This window comes from Marmota marmota, unplaced genomic scaffold (assembly GCF_001458135.2).
Source record: "Marmota marmota marmota unplaced genomic scaffold, marMar, whole genome shotgun sequence".
In the NCBI taxonomy this organism is placed as follows: Eukaryota; Metazoa; Chordata; class Mammalia; order Rodentia; family Sciuridae; genus Marmota; species Marmota marmota.
In genome coordinates, this window is record NW_026000016.1 from 45792740 (window position 1) to 45814738 (window position 21999).

At 53.2% G+C, this 21999-nt stretch overlaps 1 protein-coding gene across 4 annotated transcripts in view; it reads left to right on the top strand.

The window, feature by feature from the left end:
- The window catches only part of Lgr6 (leucine rich repeat containing G protein-coupled receptor 6), a 117394-nt gene that overhangs the window by 18687 nt on the left and 76708 nt on the right, over positions 1-21999 (top strand). For 3 of the 4 annotated variants that reach the window (XM_048809691.1, XM_048809689.1, XM_048809693.1), the window contains exons 2-4: positions 9287-9358; positions 12179-12250; positions 20754-20825. In XM_048809691.1, the coding sequence (XP_048665648.1) occupies positions 9287-9358; positions 12179-12250; positions 20754-20825 (216 nt within the window). The remainder of the gene's footprint in view (positions 1-9286; positions 9359-12178; positions 12251-20753; positions 20826-21999) is intronic. The other variant, XM_048809690.1, reaches the window with a different exon arrangement.

Here is a 21999-nt window from a genome sequence, read left to right on the forward strand (position 1 = left end):
CCTTGCGTTCCCCGAGGCTCTGGCCCGACCCGCCCGGGCGGCTGGGCGCTGGCCAGCCCGGGCAGCAGCGCGGCGGGAGGCTCCGCGGCTGGGCCGGTCCGTGCGTGCGGCTGGGGCAGCAGAGCCCGCCCGCGGGGGTTCGCGCTGGCATTTCTAACTGTGTGACTTAGGGGAAGTAACGTGATATTTCCGAGTCGCCAGTTCTTCATTTAAGGTGGGAATAAATAAGGCTTCACTCCCTGGCCCGGGAAAAGAATTGCATTCCACGAGAACAGGGACGTGCCCAGCTCTACCAACCGCAAAAGACCTTCAGATTGTGGGCTAGGGGGAGAGGCAGGGACGTAGGGTTTGAGGACAACCTGGCATTTGGGCCCTGAGGGACCTTAATTTTGCTGAACCTCATCTGTAAAATGAGCCCGAGGCCTCTCAACTCCTAGCCTCTGCTTTCCCCTGCCTTCAGCTGGAGCCTGGGGCCTCCGGCAGGGATCTTGTGTTGCCCCTGACTGGGGGGTAGGTGGGGGGTGTCTGGGAGCTCCGCAGTGTGTAGAGAGGCAGAAGGACGTTGAGCTGCTGGCCTGAGAAGGAGAGGAGGAGGTCCTGATGTGAGAAGGGAGCAGTGTCTGGGATGGGGTGGTGACTGCATGGCGGGGCCTTGCTCCAGACACACCCTGCCTGTTTATCTGTGGGAAAAAAGGTAGCGGGCTGGAGCTCCAGCTAAGCAAACAGCGCTCAGAGCTGGGGTGGCACCTCCTGCTCGGGCTGCCTGGCTCCGTCCCACCTGGGTGTCCTCTTGTACCCACTCCACCCAGCCCTGTCAGGGGCCCTGGCTGGGAGCTCAGGGATTTCCCAATGTTCGGAGGGAAGGGGAGCCGCTAGTAGTTCCTACCCCAGATGTCTGGGCTGAGGAGAGCTTGCATTCCTTCCCACACACAGAGAGGGTGCCCTGCTAGGCTGAGCCAGGGACCAGAGGGACTGTTAAAGACACTGGTGAGTCAGAGACTGGGGCCTGGCGGGATCCAATGAACAAGACTTCAAATGCACAGCCACTGTGGCTGGCTTTCTCTGGGTTTATTCTGTCCCCCTCCTGCACCAGATTTGTCTGACCTCTTCTGTCCCTCTGGCCAGGGCCTGTGTGTGGGATGCCCCCCCTCCCTTCCATGGCCTTCTAGAAAACCGACCTGGATGCTGTCTGTGTATGTGACAGAAACCCATAATTGGGAGCTGTGGAGGAGCTCTAGACTGTTTGGACAGAGCAGCCACATGAATGAATGATCTGAGACCAGAAGATGACAGTTTGTAATTGAAGGCAGGGTTGTGCGACCTGACTTATAACTGAACCCTCAGAGATTAGAGTCAAAAGGCCACAGGGGGATTAGTCTGAGAGGAAGCCCTATGACACTCAAGCCCCAGTCCCAGCACTTGTCACTCAGCCTGGTATTATTGTCTGTTCTCTGGCCATTGTCCCCACTGGAGTTGGCTCTTTGAGGACAAGGAGCATACATGTGCGAGGCTTCATCTAGCACAGAGCCTGTTATATAGTAAGTGCTCGATAAATACTCATTGAATAGGCAAATGGCTGCTTGATTCAGTGGACAGTGGGAGGCTGGAGGCTTCCTATAGGCCGAGGCACTAGAACTGGGCCTTGGGGCATTGAGTAGTGATGTTCACAGGTGATGAGAGGTAATTTACTGTGTGCTAGGCACCCAGTGAGAGGTGAAATAACTTCCCCACAGTCACATGGCCAGTGAGTGGCAGAGCTGGGGACAAGCACGGGTCTTTCTGGGTGTGGAGGCTGCACTGTTGCTGACTCACAGCACACCCTGTGATGGTGGATGTATTCTGGTCTGCATCCTCCATGGCAGTACCCTCTAGCTGCCTGTGGCGATTGAGCCCTGAAATATGTTTGGTGCAGCCAAAGAACTGAAATTTTCAACTTAATGTTAATGAACTTAAATAGTCGCCTGCGGCTGTGACCTTGCCATTCCATTCTCTGGGCAGCGTGGGTCTGTGCTGTCTCCAGAGAGGGGGCAGAGAAGGGAGGGGGTCCAGAGAAGCCCTCATGGCTTCAGGGCCCTCCAGAGACTCTGCCCTTCATGTCATGGGCTGTTATCAGGTCACACTGTGACCCCCCTGGTGGGGTCCAAGAAGTCTGGGTCCCTTTAACATCTCTGCCTGTGGGTGGCATGGCTTGGCAAGGAGGGAGGAGCCCTGGAGAAGCACACATGCATTGTGCAATCCCTGGGCCACGCTTTGCTCTTGAGCATTGCTGCCTGGCTCTGGGCACGGCTGGGGAGAACAGGTCCCATAGGCTCTCCAAGGACCTTGACCTCTGGCCTGGGGGCAGGAGCAGCCCCTTGCATTTGACCCACTGTAGCACTTTTGACTGGGACTTGGGCACTGCGGTCCAATCCGCCTTAGCAGCTTTACCCAGTAGAGCCAGAGATGCCCCCTCAGCCATGCATGGGCCTGGCTTCCCCCCAAAGGGATTTCCCTACAGTGCTGAAGGTCAAGGCCAGCCCCACACCCCATCTCCTTCTCCTCGCTCTGCCCAGGCACCCATGCCTGCAGCCCGCTGTCCAATGAACCCCTCTCTGTGAGAAGAAGCTGAGAAGTAGGGCTCAGCCTGAATTTGGTGCCCATGGAGCTAAACCACGATTTCCCACAACTAGCATTTTTGAGTGGAGGGACCTCTCCTGGGTGCCATCCTTCCTTGGCCTCCGTTGTCGGTCATTAGACTTCGAGGAGACCCACATAGGCAAGAGCCAGTGATGGCATTCTCTGACTACCTGTGGAAAATACTATTTTTCTTTTCTCTCTTCTGACCTTTAGGAATATCTCTATTCCCCTCCCTTTACCCCTCTCAGTCCCACATGGATTAATTGGGTCACCTTCTGGTGACACTCTGGGTTTCCAGCCTTGCCCCAGTGCAGTCTGACCTGCCCAGCCTCAACTTTGCCTGGCAACTACCAGGACCCTCCTTCCCCTCCACAGGCACCCCCAATCCAGACCCTGCCTCTCCCGCTGACCCTCCAGCCTCTCATTCCCCCTCACCCCCCTCCAGTTCCCTCGTCATAGCCTTCCTGCCACTCCAGGCAGGCTGGAGACATGCTTGTTACCAACAAGGGAGCCAAGAAATGACAAAGTAAAGCAATAGCCCTTTTATTTCAAAATACAGCGTTGTTCTCACATAGGACTTTGTGCAAACCCTAAGAGAACGGTTTGTGCTGTTATGTGGATGGTGAGGGAGACTTTTTCTAGACTGAAGCACACTCCCTTGTTTGGAAAGTGTTGAAAACCACAAAATTCCAAGAGAACTTTGTGTCAACTTGTGTCTTTGGAATCTCAAAGAAGATAGCTGCTATGCACATTATTTCTGATGGGAAGTGTCATCTCAGGGAATAAACTAGACAGAGGACACTGCGTTAGAAAATTCAAGATTAAGCCAGACACAGTGGTGCACACCTGCAATCCCAGCTACCCAGGAATCTGAGGCAGGAGGATTGCAAGTTGGAGGCCAGCTTGGAAAACTTAGTGAGACTCTGTCACAAAATAAAAAAGATTTGGAGATATGACTCAGTGGTAGAATGTTCCTGGGCTCAATCTCCAGTACCTCCCCTGCAAAAGAAAAGAAAAGAATCTATCTAGTCGATCGAAAGAGCATCCATCTGGTTGGTTGGTTTGAGATAGGGTCTTTTTATATTGCCCAGTCTGGTCTCAAACTCCTGAGCTCAAGTATCTTTCCTCAGCCTCCTGAGCAGCTGGAGCTACAGGTAAGTACCGTCATTCCACTCCTTATGTGATTTAAGAGACCAAGTAGTAACCCCTACTGTGCCATTAATTTGCTGTGTGATTTTAGGTACTTCTAACCCTCTCTGGATCTATTTTGTACTAGTAAATTAAAGGAGTATGGTAAAAGACCAACCATTGAGCAGGTGTTTGCAAATACCTGGGATGGTGTATTTATTTTATTTTTTATGCATTCTTGGGGATGGAACCCAGGTCCTGGAGCATGACTCCCATTTTATAGATGAGACAAAGGGGACTCAGAGATATGAAATGACATGGGGATGGGGTCACACTGCTTTACCACAGAGCCAGAGGCAGAGCGTGTTTTCATGTCACATAACCAGGAGATGCTACGGGCACTTAGGAGCTAACTGCTGAAGCCAGGCAGTTAGAGGGACAGGCCCTGCCCAATGAAGAGCTAACTGCAGGGTCCATGATGGCGTGGGCTGCACCCTGGGTGCCTTCCACTCTGGACTTCTGTGAGTTGCTTGAGTCTCATGCACCTTCACCCTCATCCCATTTCTGCCCAGGAAGCTCTCTCTGTAGGCTGTTTCCACTCCTGAGACTCGTGTGTACTCTAGAACTGAATCCGGTGAGGGTCTACAGGAGCGTTTTGCAAACCACACAGCAGTGTACGTACGTGGGTTTTGTTGTTAGTTTGTGAGTCATCAATCCTCCCCCAGCAATGCAACTCCTCTGTACCCCCCAAGGCCTATTGCCAAAGCAGCTGGTGGCAAAGCAGGGATCTTTAAGACAGAGGGACCTAGCCATTCCTTTCATTGAACCAGATCCCTGCTTCTAAATTCAGGCTTCTTTCCTCTTTTGACCTCATTACCTGCCTCTCTTGTTGAAAGAAATTCATCAAGTGTTCTCTGGACACCCATGGTCCCTGTGGTAGATAGCTTGTCTACTGTAGATGCCTTTTTAGTGGGAGCCCCCCCCCCCCGTTTGTCTCATGCTACACTGGCCTGCCTGCGCCCTGCCAAGTTATCTTCCAATATGGTGGGATATGTGCCCAGCTCAGTGGCCCTCATGGTTCTTAGGCAGCCTGCCAGTCCCTATCCAGAGACAGAGAACAGGGTCAGGAGAAAACCCATGGCCCATGTAGGGTCAGGAGGGCTTGTTTGGAGGAGGACCACACTTTTACTTTCTCCAGAGGAGGCCAAATCACTAGAACATTACCAGTGACCTCTGTAGCAAGAGCCACCATTGACGGCACTGTTGACTTGGAATCAAGTTCCTCCCAGAGGCTGTGCCTTTCAGCATCAATGGGAATTCATCCAACTAGACATTGGGAAGAACTTCCTCTGAGTGAAGGCTGTCAGTCACAGGAACAGGGAGAGGAATCGTTTATGTTTGTAACACTTCATTTGGTTTGGTTTTTTGACTCAGGGCCTGGCCCACGCTAGGCAAGCACCCCACCACTGAGCTACACCTCCAGCCCTGTGATGCGTTTATTTGATTGGTTTTTGAACACCCTATTTGCCAGACATCCCACTAGGACTGGAGAGTGCACAGGTGATTAATCCCCTGCTTTGAATAAGCTCAGATATGTTGTTACAGACTAATAATTAGAATTCAGTTGGATGAGTCTGATAGTAGGGGATTAGGCAGATTTATAGAGACCTGGGCTTTATGTTTATTGACTCACACACTCCTCACAATAGCTCTTGTCAGGTAGGTACAATGACTCTGACTTTATAGATGAGACTAGGGGGGGCTCAGAGATATTGGGATGGGGTCGCACAGCCAGTTAGCATTGTGCCAGGGTAAGGATAAAGGCAGGAGCAGTGCTAGACACTGGCTCAAGAATTATTGTCAAGTGTTTATGAAACGTCTTCGGGATCCAGAGGATGTCACCCCAGCTCTGCCTGGGGAGGTAAGGGAAGCCTCACAGAAGAGGTGACACCAGGGCATTGCTGTGGCTGGGGTTAGGGCTCATCTCCTGGACACCCTGAGGCCTTTTTCTGAGGGTGGATCCTATGTGTTCTTGCCAAAAAGTGAATGAATGAATGAATGAGAAGGAAAAACCATAGCTATGTGAGATGATGGGTGTGTTCACGAGCTAAATGGTGGTGATTATTTCCTACTGTGTATGTATATCCAATCATCAAGTTGTACACCTTAAATATTTACAATAAAATAAATAGCTGACCTTTTCCTGGTTGCAGAGATGGGCAACCTGAGCCCCAGGAGAGACAGTGAAAAGGGGGTTCATGCGTCTTGGGTCTCTTCTCCAGTGTGGGATGTCCTTCCAGGTCTACCTCAGCAGGACCCAAAAGTTTGTCCTTCACTGTTGCTTCCTTCCACGGGAAAAATTCAAGCAGAACCGGTCCCCGCCAGGGGCCCTTGGTTATCAGCCAGACTTCCTTGGGAGCATCTCCTCTTTCCTGTCTCTGGAGCATGGGTTTTGCTGTTCTCTGCCCCATTCCATTTCCCAACATCTTCCCTCTTATCAAACCGGCTTCCTGTCTCCATGGTGACACCGCCTTACCCAGTTACCTTGGGTGGTCCAGTTACCTCACAGGGTGAAGCTCTGAGAACATTTTCCTAATGTGCAGCCAGAAACTTCCGCTTCCTGTGCCCAGGGCTGCCCCCCTCAGCCCTACCCTCCCACCAGCCTTGCTCTGTCAACACCCTCCCCCGCAACCCCACCTCATCATGGCCATGTCCAGCCAAGAGGACACAGAACGTGCCTGTGTATCCTGAGGGCTGCCAGGACTGGATGAAGACTTCAGAACGAGATTGCAAGCCATCCTTTGAAGCGCTTGCTTTTCAGGCCAGAATAGCTGTTGAGGGGCCCCCTGCAAATGAAAATGGAGGGCCTCTTGCCCAAAGTAGGAAGTATTTCAAAATGGCAATAGCTGGGCCCTTCTGAGTGTGGGGCCCTGTGCAACTGCACAGGTTATGTGCCCATGGAGTCAGCAATGGAGAGCAGTGTGTATGAGTTAGTGTGTGTGTGTGTGTGTGTGTGTGTGTGTGTGTATGGCAGGGCCCGGGGGCAGTGGTCACAGGGTGGTGATGGTAGAGCAGAGTTTGAGTTCAGGCCTTAAGTGTCCAATTCAGCCATAAGTTAGACCTTAAAACAGCATCACTAGGCCATTTGTTTCTCCCTCTCCCAGCTCTGCGCAATTCTCTTCCTACCTTTGCCTGGCACCAGCCTCACCCTTCTTCCTTTTGTGAGGGGCCAGGCCTGAATGGGCCCCCCACCCCACCAGACCATAGGAAACTGCCCCACCCTGGCCCCTCTCCTGAGCACTGCAGCTGAGCGGCCTGCTGTCTTGGGGCAGGATGTGGAGGCGGTGGTGAGGGTTCAGCCCCCTCCTCCCCAGGGTAGAACAATGAGGCCGCTAGTCAGGGTGGCAGGCGGAGGGAGTGGGTGGGGTGGGGGCCGTGGAGCAGCATCAGAGCTCCGGTGCGGCCCCTGGAGGGACAGCTGAATGATGAGGCCTGAGTCACATGCCCCACGTGCTCCTTGAACTCCCGCTCGGGTGCCTGTCGAGACACATCAGAAATGCACAGGGTAAATATTTAGAGGTAATCATTTTCGTGGCACCTAGCTCCCTCCTCACTGAGAATGAGCCAGGCCCGGGGCTCAAGGGGAAGGAATCGAGTCAGACCAGGATCTGCAGCCTGGGCATCCATGGGCATCACCCTGCATCTGGTCAGATGTAGCCAGAGGCGGATGGAGCCCAGAAACATCCCGAGGACCAAACGAACCCTCTTGGTGCAACTTTTTTCCTGTCGTTGACTATGACCATCAGCCCCACTATGGCCTCCACAGAGCCCTGCTTCGAGACCTGGCAGGTGGCCGTGGCCCTTCTGTTTCCACAGGGGTGCAGGGAGGGAACCATAGACAAGGACCAGTCCCACATTTAGCGTGACAGTTCCTTAGCTCTACCCTGCCTGGAACATCTTCCTTCCTTAGAGGACATGGAGTCCGGAGCCCAAGCTTTATCAAAGATAAAACATTTGAGACTAAACAGTCTTTTTTATAGACTGGAACTGGGCTCCCAAGCACATGTCCCTAGCTACCCCACCAGCCTCTCCCAGCACACACATAAAGCAACACATTTCTGGGGCGGGGGAAATGGAGGCACAAGTTCGAGGGCACATGTGCATTCCGAGAGCAAGGCGAAGGCCTGAGGGTGCTGCCTAAGGATGCGGTAGTCTGACCTGGGCTCACCTCTGCTCACCCAGGGAGGTGAGCTGAGAAGCAGCTCTTAGGAGTTTGAAATAGGAGGGAACCCAAATGAGTCGGATATAAACGCACAACCTCTAAGAAGAAAATGCCAACAAGAGCCAGGACCTGCAAACAAAGTCCCCGACTCCGCCCTACCCACCTCCAGGCCTGTGGGGCTGGGACTCTGGCCCACAGGCCACTGAGGGAAAGGTAGAAGGAAGAAGCAAATATTTATTGTGTATGTCCTATTTATTAGGCAATCTGTCAACATGAGTTCTTGATCCTAACAAGGACCTAGCTAGCTTGGTTTTATTTGTTCCATATTATTATTATCATCATCATCATTTTTCATCTTATTTTTATGGCTGAGAAAATGGCTGGTCCAAGTGATCAAGAGCCCCAGGTCTGATAGGTGACTGTGGAGGAGAGATAGGACCTCAGGGCCTTTTGACTCCAAAGCTCCCTGCTTTTTTCTTTTGTTTTCTTAAATGTAAAATGGAAGCTAGCCTGGGGTGGTTGTGAGGATTAAGTGGGATTATTTGGATAAAGGTTGGCCAATGCCTGGCACAGAGTGGGCCTCCAGTAAATGTCAATGTAATTATTGTGGTTAATTTGTTTGCAGGTCATCTTAAAGGACAGTGACGCTAAAACCACTCATAGGGTCTCTTAGGTAACCTGGAAGGCTTAGAATGATCTAGGCTGTGAGTGCATGGAGGGATCTGGGCCTTCACACACCCCCATTCAGGAATCTGGGCATCTTTTAGGATGTGCCAGGAGACTGACAGGGAGCAAGGCCAATGGGAGGGAGACTGCCAGACAGCCCAAAGGGTTGGAACTGGATGACCCCTGTGGGGGCCTGGGGATGGGCACAGCAAGGCATGGACATCCACTGAGGCTGCTCTGTAGATTCCAGGCCTCAGTTTCCCCACTGGTAAAAAGAGTGCATAAAATATTATGTGCACTAGGGACCCCTCCCTTCCTCTCTGAAATGCTACGAATTTTCCTCTAGCTCCTCCGTTTGTGGGGAAGTCAGCTTCCTTCATTGTCCTAATTGCAGCTAGTCCCAGGAGAACCCTGCCAAGGAAGAGTGAAAGGGGGAGGGTGGATGGGAGACTGGACAGAGGCAGCTGGGGGGGGGGGGGGTCTGGCTCCCAGCCCTGCTCTGCCTGCGGAGCTAGGAGGGCAGGGCAGGGTGCAAGTGGGGGGCTGAAAGGAGCTGTGGGAAACTCTGTCTCCCCCAGGGGGACTTGGGGCAGGACAGTGCAGATGGTACAGGTGGGCAGCTCACAGCCCCCTCCCCGTTTTCTCTCCACGCAGAGACCTCAGCATGAACAACCTCACGGAGCTTCAGCCAGGCCTCTTCCGCCACCTTCGCTTCTTGGAGGAGCTGTGAGTGGGAGTTGGGGGATGGGAAGCGAGGCTGGGGCTGCCTCTACCAGCTGAGGAACCAGGTCACCTCAGGAGGAGGGGGGCTTGAGGGAAGAGAAAGGGGCTTGGGAAGCCAAGCAGTCCCGCTGACCTCTGCTCCAAGTGTGAGTCCTGGGGGGCAGGGCTAGGCCCACGCGGTACAGGAGGTCTGGAGTCTAACTGCATTCTTCCCTGAAACTAGGGCCTTTTTGCAACTTTTTTTTTTTTTTTGGCAGTCCTCGGGATTAAGCCCAGGGGCGTTCTACCCCTGAACCACACCCCCAGCCCTTTTTATTTTGAGTCAGGTCCTTGCTAAGTTGTTCAGGGCCTCACTAAGTTCCTGAGACTGGCCTTGAACTTGCCATCCTCCTACCTCAGCTTCCTGAGTCGCTGAGATCACAGGTGTGCGCCACCCACTGTGCCTGGCTCACTTTCCCTCTCATTGTCCTTAGTTGCACATCTCCCCAGGGTCATCTTTGAGCTGAAGCTGTGCCCTGCGTCCAGCCACCAGCCATTCTCTAGAGCCCAGTGGTTCTATGAGATGTCACTCACATCTACCCTTTGTTCTCTATTCCCACTGCTACTGCCCCAGACATCCCGACACCTGGGGGAAACCAGCCTCCTAAGTGACAGATCTGCTGCCTCCCTTCTGATGTTCTCTGTACAACTTTAAGATGCACCCCACCAGCTCAAGAGCCCTTGGTGGCTCCCCACAACCTGTAGGATCAACATCTTTACCCTCCCCTACAAGATCCTCTTCCCTGGCAAAGTCCTTTCTGGGTAATCCCTCCCCACAGTGTCACTCCTGTCTGGCCTCACACTCAAGGAGGCTCAGGAGGAAGTCACCTGCTCCATTAGAGTGTCCCTCCTGATTGCTTTGGGAAACCAGGTCACTCTGTCCCAAGTCTCTCCTTCCCCTAGATCCTTGGGGTCCTACAAAGCTTTGCTTAAACTGCACAAAGTGTGGGCTCCTGGCCCTGGATACATTTCTGCCCCATCGCGACCCTGACTCGCTACTCCCTCACAAGTGTCCCCTCCTCACCCGGATAGCGCTCCTCAAGGACAGGGAGTCCATCAACTCCCAGGGCTGTAGCAGGGTTTGCAGATCGGGTTCTTGTTGGATCCTCTGTGCAGAAGGCAAGCTCAAGGTGACCTAGGGGAAACAAGCTGGAGGTCCCTTCTGCCACCCTCAGGGAGCTTGCTCAGGGCTGGCGAGCTGTGGGGACAGCAGGGGAGCTGGCACTGTAGGTGTGGGTCCCAGGGCATTGTGTGGGGGGGCAGGGTTGGTGGAGCTGAGCAATAGGGGGAAGAAGAAGAGGAGGAGGGGGAGGAGGAGGAAGGGGGAGGGAGAAGGGGAGGAAACCAGTGTTCAAAGGAAGTGGACAGGGTAAGAGGTGGGTGTGACAGCCTGTCAGGGGAACAAAAAGTAAGAGCAAGGCCAACAGATCAGGAAAGGGGACGAAGAGGGGGGACAACCTGAGAGTCAAGGCTGGTTTTGTAGCTCCTGCTCCCTGACAGGGTCAAGCTCCAGGACCCACCCAGGCACGAGCCCATCCACAGAAGCCAGGCTTGGTGACCTAAAATATCGAGATGCCTTTCCACACAGTTATTTTTGAACGACAAATGTCAAGTAAAGAGACTTTGATTAGATTCTTTTGGAGGTGGGGTGGAATCTAACCCAGGGCCAGGCAAGCATTCTACCCTGAGCCACATCCCCAGCCTGAGATAAAACATATGGGGGTGGGATGGAAAGCTCGGTTCAGAAGTGTCTTCTGAGCCAGGCACAATTAACCTCTGCCCAGTCAGGTGTGAGCATATTTTATTACATTTGCTCCTTTTAGAATTGATCACCCCATGACAAATGGGGAAATGCTTAATTAGACCAGAATGTCATCTCCCAATGTTCCCCAGTTACTGGGGGTGAGCTGTGTGGTGAAGGCGCGGGGAGATGCAGACCTCTGTACCCACCCCTTCACTGGTGACATGGGCAGTGCAGGTCAGTGGTCAAGAGCAGGATGTGGGTAGCCCAGCTCAGCCCAGGACAGACCACAGTGCAAAGTGAGCCCCAAAGATTGTCAGATCTGGGGCGAACCCTGTGCTTCTGGAGGGGAAGTCACTTGACTCAGCCTCAGTTTCCTTGTGTGAAATTTCTCATGTGAAATTTAAGCATAGCTAAATCCAAAAATCTGAAATATGAAACTTTTTGAACTCTGACCTGACGGCACCATCAGCGGACAATTCTGTGCCTGACCTCATGTGATAGGTCACAGTCAAAGCCCAGGAGCACTAAGACCATTGTAGGGCTGGAGTTGTAGCTAAGTAGTAGAGCATGTGCTTAGCATGCACAAGGCCCGCCGTTCCATCCTCAGCACCAAAACAAACAAGCAAAATTATTGTATGAAATTACCTTCAAGCCAGGGATGGTGGCATATGCCTGTAATTCCAGCAGCTCAGGAGGCTGAGGCAGGAGGATTGCAAGTTCGAGGCCAGCCTCAGCAACTTAGTGAGGCCCTAAGCAACTCAGCAAGACCCTGTGTCAAACTAAAAAATAAAAAGGGCTGGGATATAGCTCAGTGGTTAAGCACACCTGGGTTCCATCCCCATTATCTGAAACCAAACAAAGTACCTTATGGGGTTTTGTGAGAATTGAGATGGCATGTGTGGAGTAGGTGTAGACCTCAATAAATGCTAGCTGTCACCACCACCTCCCCCTCCCACATCCCAAGATACGAAGTAATAATGGAAGTCACCCCCTCCTTGGGTTACCTGCTGACACCACTGACCTTTGACTCTGATTTCCAGGCGTCTCTCTGGGAATCGTCTCTCACATATTCCGGGACAAGCCTTCTCTGGTCTCTACAGCCTGAAGATCCTGTAAGTATCAGTGCACCCCAGTTTCCATAAAGGTGCAGCAGAGAGACTCATGGTCAGATGGAAGATCTGCAGCCTGACTCTTGGTTTACCACTGATTTGCTTCTTCTCTTCACTTTTTAAAAATTCGTTCTTTTTAGATACACTTGGCAGTAGAGTGTATTTTGACTTTATATTCACTTTATTTTCACTCATTATGTCCAATGCTTTGCTTTGTCTTATCTGCAATAAACCTTTGTGACTGTAAACAAATGTTGAATCGCACCTGCCCGTGGGTGGCCACCCTAAAGAGAAGTGAAGTTTTTTTTTTTTGGTGCCATGAATAATGCCCTAAGGCACAGGGCTTGGTGGGGGAAGAGTTCAGTTGCAGCACCCTCCCTGAGACCCTCAGGCCAGGAGAGGCAGAAGACTGTTTTTAGGAAGGAAGAATCCAGATGGGTTTTCTTTGCTCATTTTTCTTTTTGAGGCTCAAATGTGCTTTAGTTCATTCTCCTATCTTCTCCTTCAGCCTTCAGGCTGCTTCTGCCCAATCCCTTTCACCTCCCCTTTGAAGCAAAAAGGAAAGTAAGTTGGCGAAGACCTTGCGTTAATTACCTGGCTTTCCCTTGCCATTGGCCTGAGGATCCACTTCAGAGAATGGAAGGCTGAGGCCCTGTCTCCTCTCATCCCAACTCATGACTCACTCCATCTCAACAATACTGTCCTCCCAGAGGCCTTCTTGGGTCCTTATGACGAGGAAGGGTGGAGGAGGTGGAAGCACAGACTCTGGAGGTGGGCTTCCTGGAAAGGCTCCTTACCCCAGGGATTAGTTTGGGAAGAAAATGAGGATCTTAGGGGGCGGATCCTGAAACAAAAGAATGGTCATTTGGAAGCTTCCCTAAGGTGCTGGCTGAGCCATTCCCCAGCTCTGTTACTCCTTTGGCCCTAACTAGACTTGCAGGTCTTTGTATAGTTGAGCCTGAGGGGATAAGGGACTGAAATCCAGTTCTGTGCCCTGGTTGGATGCAGCACCCCACTCAGACACTGAGATATCTTTTTAAATTTTTTCTTAAAGTTGCTTTTGGACTAGCAGGGGCCCTTCCCACATGGTCCAGCCAATAATCCAAACCTAAGCACTTTCTTTTCCCACGTAATTGGTGTTGTTGGGGCACCTCTGGTTCCCAGGTCTCTCTCTCCATCTGCCTCCGAATCTCACTCTCAGGGCTGTCCTGGACGCTGTCCCTCCTCCATTCTCTACTCTGCCCATGGGTGCCTCCTGTCTGTCCTCAGCCTCCTCTTCTGTCTTGGACCTTTCTCTCCCTCTTGGCACCTCTGTTACTGCCTCCCCGGTCTCCTTCCTGCCTCTGCCCTCCGTCTTGCGCCCCATAAGCACAGAGCCATGGGGGTGGGGGTGGGGGATTCTGAACCAGAGGCGCAGTGCAAGAGGCCTACTTGGTGGCATGTCTGTGCCCCGTGGCAGGCTCAGACCTGCAGCCGGATTAGAGAGCAGGGCTCTGTTTGCTGGGCCTTCAGAAGATGGGAGACTCACGTCCCGCTCCTAAGACTCTGGCTTAGAGATGAGCCTCCCCTTTCTTCTCTGCCTGCATTAGGCAATAAATCAAAGCCCAGGAGAAACCGCAGGCTGCCCGCCGCCCCCTTCCCACCAACGGCATCTTGGCGCAGCAGCAGGGCGGCCAGGAGAGCGGAGGACTGCCAGCCCATTCGCCCCCAACTCTGCCAGAGACCTCTGCTTTGCCCCATCCTCCAAGGCCACCAGGTCCCCCAAACCTGCATGCCGTTTCTCTGCCTGCAGACCTTTGCTTTAGGAATGGGCAGGCCGTCTGGGGAATCCCTCCTGTCACTCCAGTGCTTCAGAGCACCCCAGCATAGGACCTTCCCGATGTCTGACGTCCCTTGTTGCAGGTCCTTCCATTGTTTGGCTTTCAGGCCTGCAAGAAAAATAGGCCAGCAAGAGAGCCTCTCTGCACCAGAGCCCCCAGCAGCTCCCTGGTCTCCTCTTGTCCAGGACCCTTCTCTGAACTTCACCTTCCTTTCTCTGATGCCTGGGGGACACGCCAACTCCTTTTTACCCTCCCAGAAGCAAAGGATTAAATAAAGTGGATTCGCTCTCTGATCCTCCCTGAATGGCTGTGGCAGAGCCCCTCCCTCGGGTCCTCCCCCCAGGCCAGCCCTGGAGGTATCACTAGGGCTTCTCTCCCACTCTCCTCTGTTCAAGGTTGGATCACCAGAGTTGGCCTCCACAGGGAGTCGGCAGCCGTGGGCTCCTGTGTGTCTGGACATCAGGTTAGCTGCCAGGCTCGCTGGTGGTGCTGTCTCAAGGGAAGCTACCTTCTTGCTGCCCCAGGCACATGGGACACTGCATGTACCTCCAAGGGCCCTGTCCTGAGTGCCTGTAGGGCCTGGGGGTGGCTGTGGCTAGAGCCCTTGGGCTCAGGGTGTGTGTGTCTGTTAAGCCTCAGGGTCTTTACCTCAAAAGGTTGAAGCCCCACCTTCCCCTCCCAGAGCTTTCCTGCCAGGGAGCAGGACCTTAGTCCTTAATCCAGGCCTTAGTCCCCTCCTCGGAGGACCAGCCAGGGCCTGTGCCCGCCCTGCATCAGGATACTGTGGTCCCATCTACCAAGATGCCTGCTGACACCAGGCATGAAGCACACACCTGTCATCCCAGCAACTCGGGAGGCCGAGGCACTCTCCACAAGTACCAGGCCAACCTGGGCAATGTAGCAAGACCCTGTCTCAAAATCAAACAAAGGGCTGGGGATGTGGCTCAGTGGAAAAGTACCCCCTAGGTTTAATCCCTAATACGGCGGGGAGGGGGAGGGGGAGGGGGAGAAAGGAAAGGAAAGAAAAAGAAAAGAAAGGACTCTGCTGGGACCTTTGTTCCTCACCAGAGCCAGACCCAGGAAGCAGGTGGCAGACAGTCAGGGCCTTACCATTCTGTCCCTGCCTCCAGTAGACTGGGAAGATTTCCCCAGAACCCTTGCTCCTGGGCTGAGCCCTGAACTCCTGGGAGTCAGTGACTGCAGATTCCTCGCCAGTGCCATCTTGGTGAACATAAGGGTCTAGAAGGGCTCCTGGCTTCTTCTGAGCGGGCCCATCCCTCTGAAGCCCTGGCTGGAGGGCACCGAGGAGCGGGAGGGAAAGAATTCGTCTGGCCTGTCCTCGAGGACATCTCCCTATGCCAGCCTCTAGGGAGCCCTCTCCACGGGGCCTGGAGCTGTCTGGTGTTGTCATGGGCTGTGTTATGCTCCACCTGGCCAGACAGTGGCCATGCCTGGCCCAGAGCTGGGGCTCCATCTGTGTTGTTGAACTGAACTGAACAGACCCCAGGAGGGACGTGTGAGTCACTGGGGAGTGCTGGCTTTGGGTGAGTCTCACTGGCCTGCTTCATGGGCCCAGGCTGTCCAGAGCCCAGGGAGACCCTCTAAGGGATTGGTGGACAGGAAGTGGGTCTCTAGTGCAGCAGGAAAACTGGAGCCCAGAGGACCTCACCAGAGCAGGTGCCGGGAGGATGTTCCGACGCCCTCTCCCTGCAAATCGTTATTTCATCATTTAAAATGGGATAGTTGGAATAAACTTCCCAACATTTTTAGCTACAAAAACTTAAACAAAAGCTGAGAGTCTGGTCAGTGGTAGAGCTCAGGCCCAGCATGGATGGGGCCCTAGCTTCCATCTCCAGCACCACACCTAAAAAAGGAAGAAAAAGAAATAGAGAAAAAAAAAAAAAAAACCCAGAAATTTAAAAAGACCTTGTGTAGAAGTCTCAACATACAACAGATGAGAGAGAGCTCTGCGAGTGTGGGTCGGGGGCTCCAGGTGCTGTCTCGCCCACTCCAGGAACCCCAAGGCCCCTTTGCAGAACCAAAGGAAGGGCTTGTGGAGCCGCTGCTGGGTCACCTGTGGTACCCTCTGGCTGTGGCACTCATGGTTCTTGTCCCCAAATGTCTCTCTGGCCAGAAAGATGTTCCCCAGGTGTTATGGTTTGGATATGAGCTGTCCCCCCAAAAGCTCACATGTGAGACAATGCGAGAAAGTTTGGGGGAGAAATGATTGGGTTATAGCCTTACCCTAACCAGTGAGTTAATCCCTGATGGGATTTTCTGAGTGGTAACTGGAGGCAGGTGGGGTGTGGCTGGGGGAAGTGGTTCACTGGTGGTGTGGCTATGGGGTATACATTTTGTATCTGGAGAAGGGAGTCTCTCTGCTCTCTGATCACCACGTGAGCTGCTTCCCTCTGCCACACTCTTCCACCATGATGTTCTCCCTCGCCTCGAGCCCCGAGGAGTGGATCTGGCCTTCTATAGACTGAGACCTTCAATAAACTTTTCCTCCTCTACAATTGTTCTGGCTGGGTCCTTCAGTCACAGCAGAGGAAAAAGCTGACTGACACACCAGGACACAAGGAGGGAGGGTGCTGAGGACTAGACTTCTGCCAGGCTCAGCTCCACATGACAATCACCTGAAGCCAAGGGTGGAAATGACACCTGCGATCCCAGACATTTAGGAGGCTGAAGCAGGAGGATTACAAGTTGGAGGCCAGCCTGGGCAGTTTAGTGAGACCCTGTCTCAAAAGAAAATAAAAATAGCTGGGCTATTTTATTTGATCACAGTCAGCATGTGAGATCAACATCATTATCCCCAGTTCATTATGTGACCGAGCAGTTGCTTAGTATGTGCAAAGGCTGGGTTCAATCCCCAATCCCCAGTCACACACACACACACAAAAAGATGAAATAAGAAAAAAAAATGTCACTGTGAATTTGAAAAACTGTGAATGCCTCATATTCTGCCCCCAAGGACTCTGCCCCAGAGACTTAACTGGGTTACAGTGTGGCTGGGCATTGGGAATTTAAAAACCTTCCAGGTGATTCTAACATGCAGTCAGAGTTGGGTGCACAGGATTAAATAGACTCTGCCTCACCAGGCAGAACCAGGGCCACCAAGAGAAGTAGGGTAGGTCACAAAGCCCTGGCCTGGGACACAGGGCTGAGATCCTGGGATCCTGCCATTAATCTGTTTTGCAATTCAGGGCAAGTCACCACCCCTCTCTGATCCTCCATCTGTTCATCTTGGAAAACAAAGAGGCTGTTCCCTTCTAAAAGTCCTTCCAGTCTTTAAAACCTGACTGTGCTTCAATAAAGAAGCTGATGGCTGGGTGACGAGACCAGGGACAGCACTGGAAGCAGGTCGGGGCCGGAGCCAAGTGCCATGCTGGACTCCAGCTGGCTGGGTTTTGATTCAGGAAAGAAGGGGCTTTCTGGTGGCCAGGTGGTATGGCCCGGCAGGAGTTCTCTGGGGAGACACTGAGTTCCCTGACAGTGGAAAATAACCTTAAGAGCCCCACGAGGATACTGCAGAATCTGTGTTGGGGGTACGATTCCTACACCTTAAAGGTCTTTCTAGATTTCTCTGTTTAGGATTTGGCAGAGGAAGGGGTGGGGCTTCTTGGAGGGTGGAGATATATGGAGGTGCTCTTTGCGATGGAAGGTACCTGTGCAGGTCTAGTCCTGGAGGAATGCTTGGCCTGAGCAGCCCCGACTCCCTTTCCCAGCCATCATTTCCCTGTACTTTGCTTCAAGCATGCTGAGGCCTCCGGGTGAGAATCAAGGCAGCTCACTCAGGTAGGGGGAGAAGTGCTTGCCTTTTCCAATGAAAGAAGTCAGATGGCTGGAGGGAGAGGAGCTCCCACCTGCATGCCTCAGCTCCTCTACCTGCACAGGGAAGTGCGGGTTCCCAGGAGCTCCAGCATCTTTACCCAGGGAGCTGCCCTGGAGTCCCGTGGCCAAGCAGGCCTCAGTTCCAGGAGAGGAACCTGAAGAATGGGTTCCTTCCCTGGTTGACCTCTCACTTCTTTCTGTGTGGTTAGGTGAGACCGAATCCTTGACTGCTACAACTGGGGGAAGTCTGTACATCTTCTGGCAGCTTCTTCCTTTAACAGATGAGGGACTTGAGGCCCAGAGGAGGGCAGTGACTTACTCCAGTCCTCCAGTAAGTGGTAGAACTGAGACCAGATATTAATAACGGTCAATGATGTTCGCCAGCATCCCCTTAGTTTTTTCTTCCTGCACAGGGTTTGCCAGAGCTATTTTATTTGATCATAGTCAGCATGTGAGGTCACCATCATTATCCCCAGTCCATAGAGGAGGAATCAGAGGCCCTGGGAGTTTAAGCACTTGTACCTTTCACACACCTGGAGAGGGGCAGAGCTGGGGATGCAGTCCCAGGGCCATCTGACCAGAGCCTCACGTGGGACGTCATATTTAAGGAAGCTGGAGAGGCGCAGGTTTAAATTCCATTCATGAAAGGAAACCGTTGTTGGAAAGCTCTCTCTGGCACCGCTTAGAGCCTGCACTGGAGGGACCAGGAGGCTGAGACCTTTGGGATCACGGAGTGTGCATGGAAAGGGGCAGGGTCCTCCAGCTGCTCAGGGCAGCCTGGCCCTTCTCCCACACTGCCCTCCCTCTCTCCTGCTGGGCAAGACCCCAGTCCTGGGCTGCCCGAGTCTGTATTGTTCTCTCATCTTCAGCTTTGCCTCCACAAGGGGCTCCTTTCCGCACCCCCCACATTCCTGCAGTAGGTGAGCATCCTGTCCCAGGGTGCTGAAATTTGGTTTGTATTTGGGGTCTTCACATATCCGTAAGAGGAGATCAGGGAAGGTAACAGGTGACTGTGACCTGGACAGTCACACAGCAGGCAACAATAGCTACCAGGTTCATCAGCATTTTCTGGCCCCTGCTCTACCCTGCCATCGAGATAGGTGCTATGTGGTGTCATTGGTTAAGCATCCAGACTGTAGGTCTAAACCTCTGGATTCAAACCCCATCTCTGTCCCTTATCAGCTGTGTGACCTTGAAATGATCTGGTAGAGTTGTAACAAGGATAGGTTTGGGTGAATACCTGTTAATACCCCAACACCAGGGCTTGGCAAGCCAGCTCTTACTATTACTAAAGTCAAGATCAGGAAATAAGCCCCGTTCCCTGAAGCCCAGTGATACCTACGTGACCTTGGGCAAGGTGTTTATCCTCTCGGAGCCTTGACCTTCCTCTCTGAACCAGGGCTAACAATAACACCTTAGAGGGAAGACTGGACCCCTCAGGGCAGTGACATACTGGGGCACATAGTAAGTGCTCACTGAGAGATCACCCCCCTTGCACCCCCTCCCCATAATTCTCAAGGAGCCTGGCCAGCTGAGGCAGACCCACAAATGCACCTGACTCCTCCCCGGACAGGTTGCATGCACAGCTTAGGAGGGGGTGCTCCCTCACCCTGCCTGGGACAGTCAGCCATGTCCTTCCTGCTTCTTCAGCTATTTCCAGAGCTCCTGCTCCCCGAATGCCCACCTTCTCATTTCTGGATCTGGGGGCTCAGAAGTAAAGGATGTTCTGATGGCAATGGCTACCCAAAGGCTTCCCTCCATTTTGTCCTCCGATATCTCCCTTAGAACCAGGCAAGCAGGACCCTTGCTCAGGGCCCTACCTCAGGGACTTCCTGCAGTGTGGGGTGCCTTCCTCAAAATGTCCTAAGGTCCCTCTGCTGCCAGGAGTTGGCTGGAGTCAGTGGTGCCTCTGGGAAAGGTGTCCCGTTCTGCCATTGTTCCCCGACTGCATACTCCCTGGGGTTTCCAGGCCCCCAGGAGCTCCACCATCCCAGCCTGAGGAGACATCCTGGCATCCTGTGGCCCAGCCCCAGTCCCAGGAAGGCAGCTTGGCCAGAGGGTCATTTCCACTAGTTGGTCTGTTACTTTTCTAAATTCTGTTGTGTGAGGCTGGCCCACCAGAACAGGCTGGTGTGCTGATCTGGGTACTTTGAATTCTTTCCTTTCCTCCCTCCCTGCTTTCCTTTCTTCTCTTTTCTTGCAGTACTCGGGATAAAAACCAATGGGATAAAAACGAGCTATCCTTTTAATTTTGAGGCAGGTTTTCATGGAGGCTGGCCTTGAACTTGGGGTCCTCCTTCCTCAGCCTCTGAGTTACTGGGACTACAGGCATGTGCCACTGTGATGGGTTTCAAACTGTATCTACAGACAAGGACTCTTAAAACACATTTTCCTGAAATCCTGACACCCTGACACCTTACCCTCATCCATGTCCTCCTCTTCCACAAAGGAACCTGGAGCCTCTCAGTTGAATTAATAGAGAAACTGAGGCCCACATGCTTCCTGACAAACTTCAGCAGAATTCCATGGATTCTGACTTCGTTCGGCCCTTGTTGCTTCGAGAACATCTCCCTTCCTTTTCACCATTCTCTTTCCTCCTGCCTCATCCTGGAAGCTCTTCTGCGATGCTCTCTCCCCACCCTGGGCCTCCCAGCCTCCAGTGTACACCTCAACAGCCTCCGACTCCCCACTAGCAACAGAGGGGAGGGGCTGGACCAAGATTCCCTCTGGGGCTCTCAAGCAAAAGGGAGGGGCCTAGCTTGGGGCAAGGGGCTCAAGCAGGGACCTCCTCACCCCCTGCCACCCCTGTCCTCATGCCTTGTGGGTCCTCAAAGCCCCCTTTTCCCTTCCAGGATGCTGCAGAACAACGAGCTGGGAGGGATCCCGGCGGAAGCGCTGTGGGAGCTGCCGGGCCTGCAGTCTCTGTGAGTCACTGAGGGGCTGTCCTGGGGGTCACCCGCTTCCTGGGGCCTGAGTCGCCGTCCAGGCCCCCCTGGCCTCAGCCCTCCCTTCTCCTTCAGGTCCCCTTCTCCACTCCGTGTTCCAGACAGCTGGCTCCTCCTGACTTTGGTTTCTTGGGGGGTTTGGTTGTTGTCAGCAGCAGTGTGTCTGGGTTCCCTTGTATTTGGGGAAGGGAGACCTCCCTAGGTAGGGCCACCAGGGCAGCAGTCCTGAGGCGACTGGCATTCTGCCATGTTCCCAAAGAGCATCAGGTAGGGGCTGTCCCCTCCACCTAGCCTGCTCTTGCCCGCGGGGCTCTGCGCAAGGAGAGAAGGTGGGTGGGAAGGAGAAAGGGCTGTCAGGGACTCATGGGCCACCCATGACAGATCCATTCCTCCAAGGAGCCTGTAGTTCCCTTCTTGACCAGCAGGGGCATCATGGCAGCAAGATCAAGCCTGCCGGGAAGTGGGAACAGGTGCTCCGGGGTGATGGAACCCAGCCCACTGTGGTCCTCTGGGTCAGGTGCTGGGTTTATCCACACAACACACAGCACAGAACAGGGTAGGTGCCTCACACATGCCTGGGGAACACCACTGCATTTCCAGTGATATCTCATTATCCTACGGGAGAATGGATTCATATTTAGAGAGAAATCAAAGTTGGAGGACAAGATTGGGGCATGACACCTGCCAGCAGGAGAAACAGAAGCACTGACAGTGAAAGGACAAAAGCCTCTGGTATTCTGGTATTCACAGCTTGTAGGTCCTGCTAAGGCCCTGCCCAGTGTGTGGACATGGAAGTCAGACGACTCAGAACTGTCCTGACTGCCCTTGAGTGGCAGGAGGTTGCGGGGGCGGGGGGGGGCTTTTCTTCCTGTGGCTGACATTTAGCCCCCATTCTATCATAAAAACATGGGCCCAGCCAGGCAGAGTGCTACAGACCTGTCATCTCAGCAGCTCAGGGGGCTGAGGCAGGAGGATTGCAAGTTCAAGGCCAGGCCCAGAAACTTAGAGAGACCCTGAGCAATTTAGCAAGACCCTGTCTCAAAATTTAAAAGGGATGTAGCTTAATGGTAAAACACCTCTGAGTTCAATTCCCAGTCAAAACAAAAACAAACAAACAAACAAACAAAAACCCAGTCCTGGGGGGGGGGGGGCC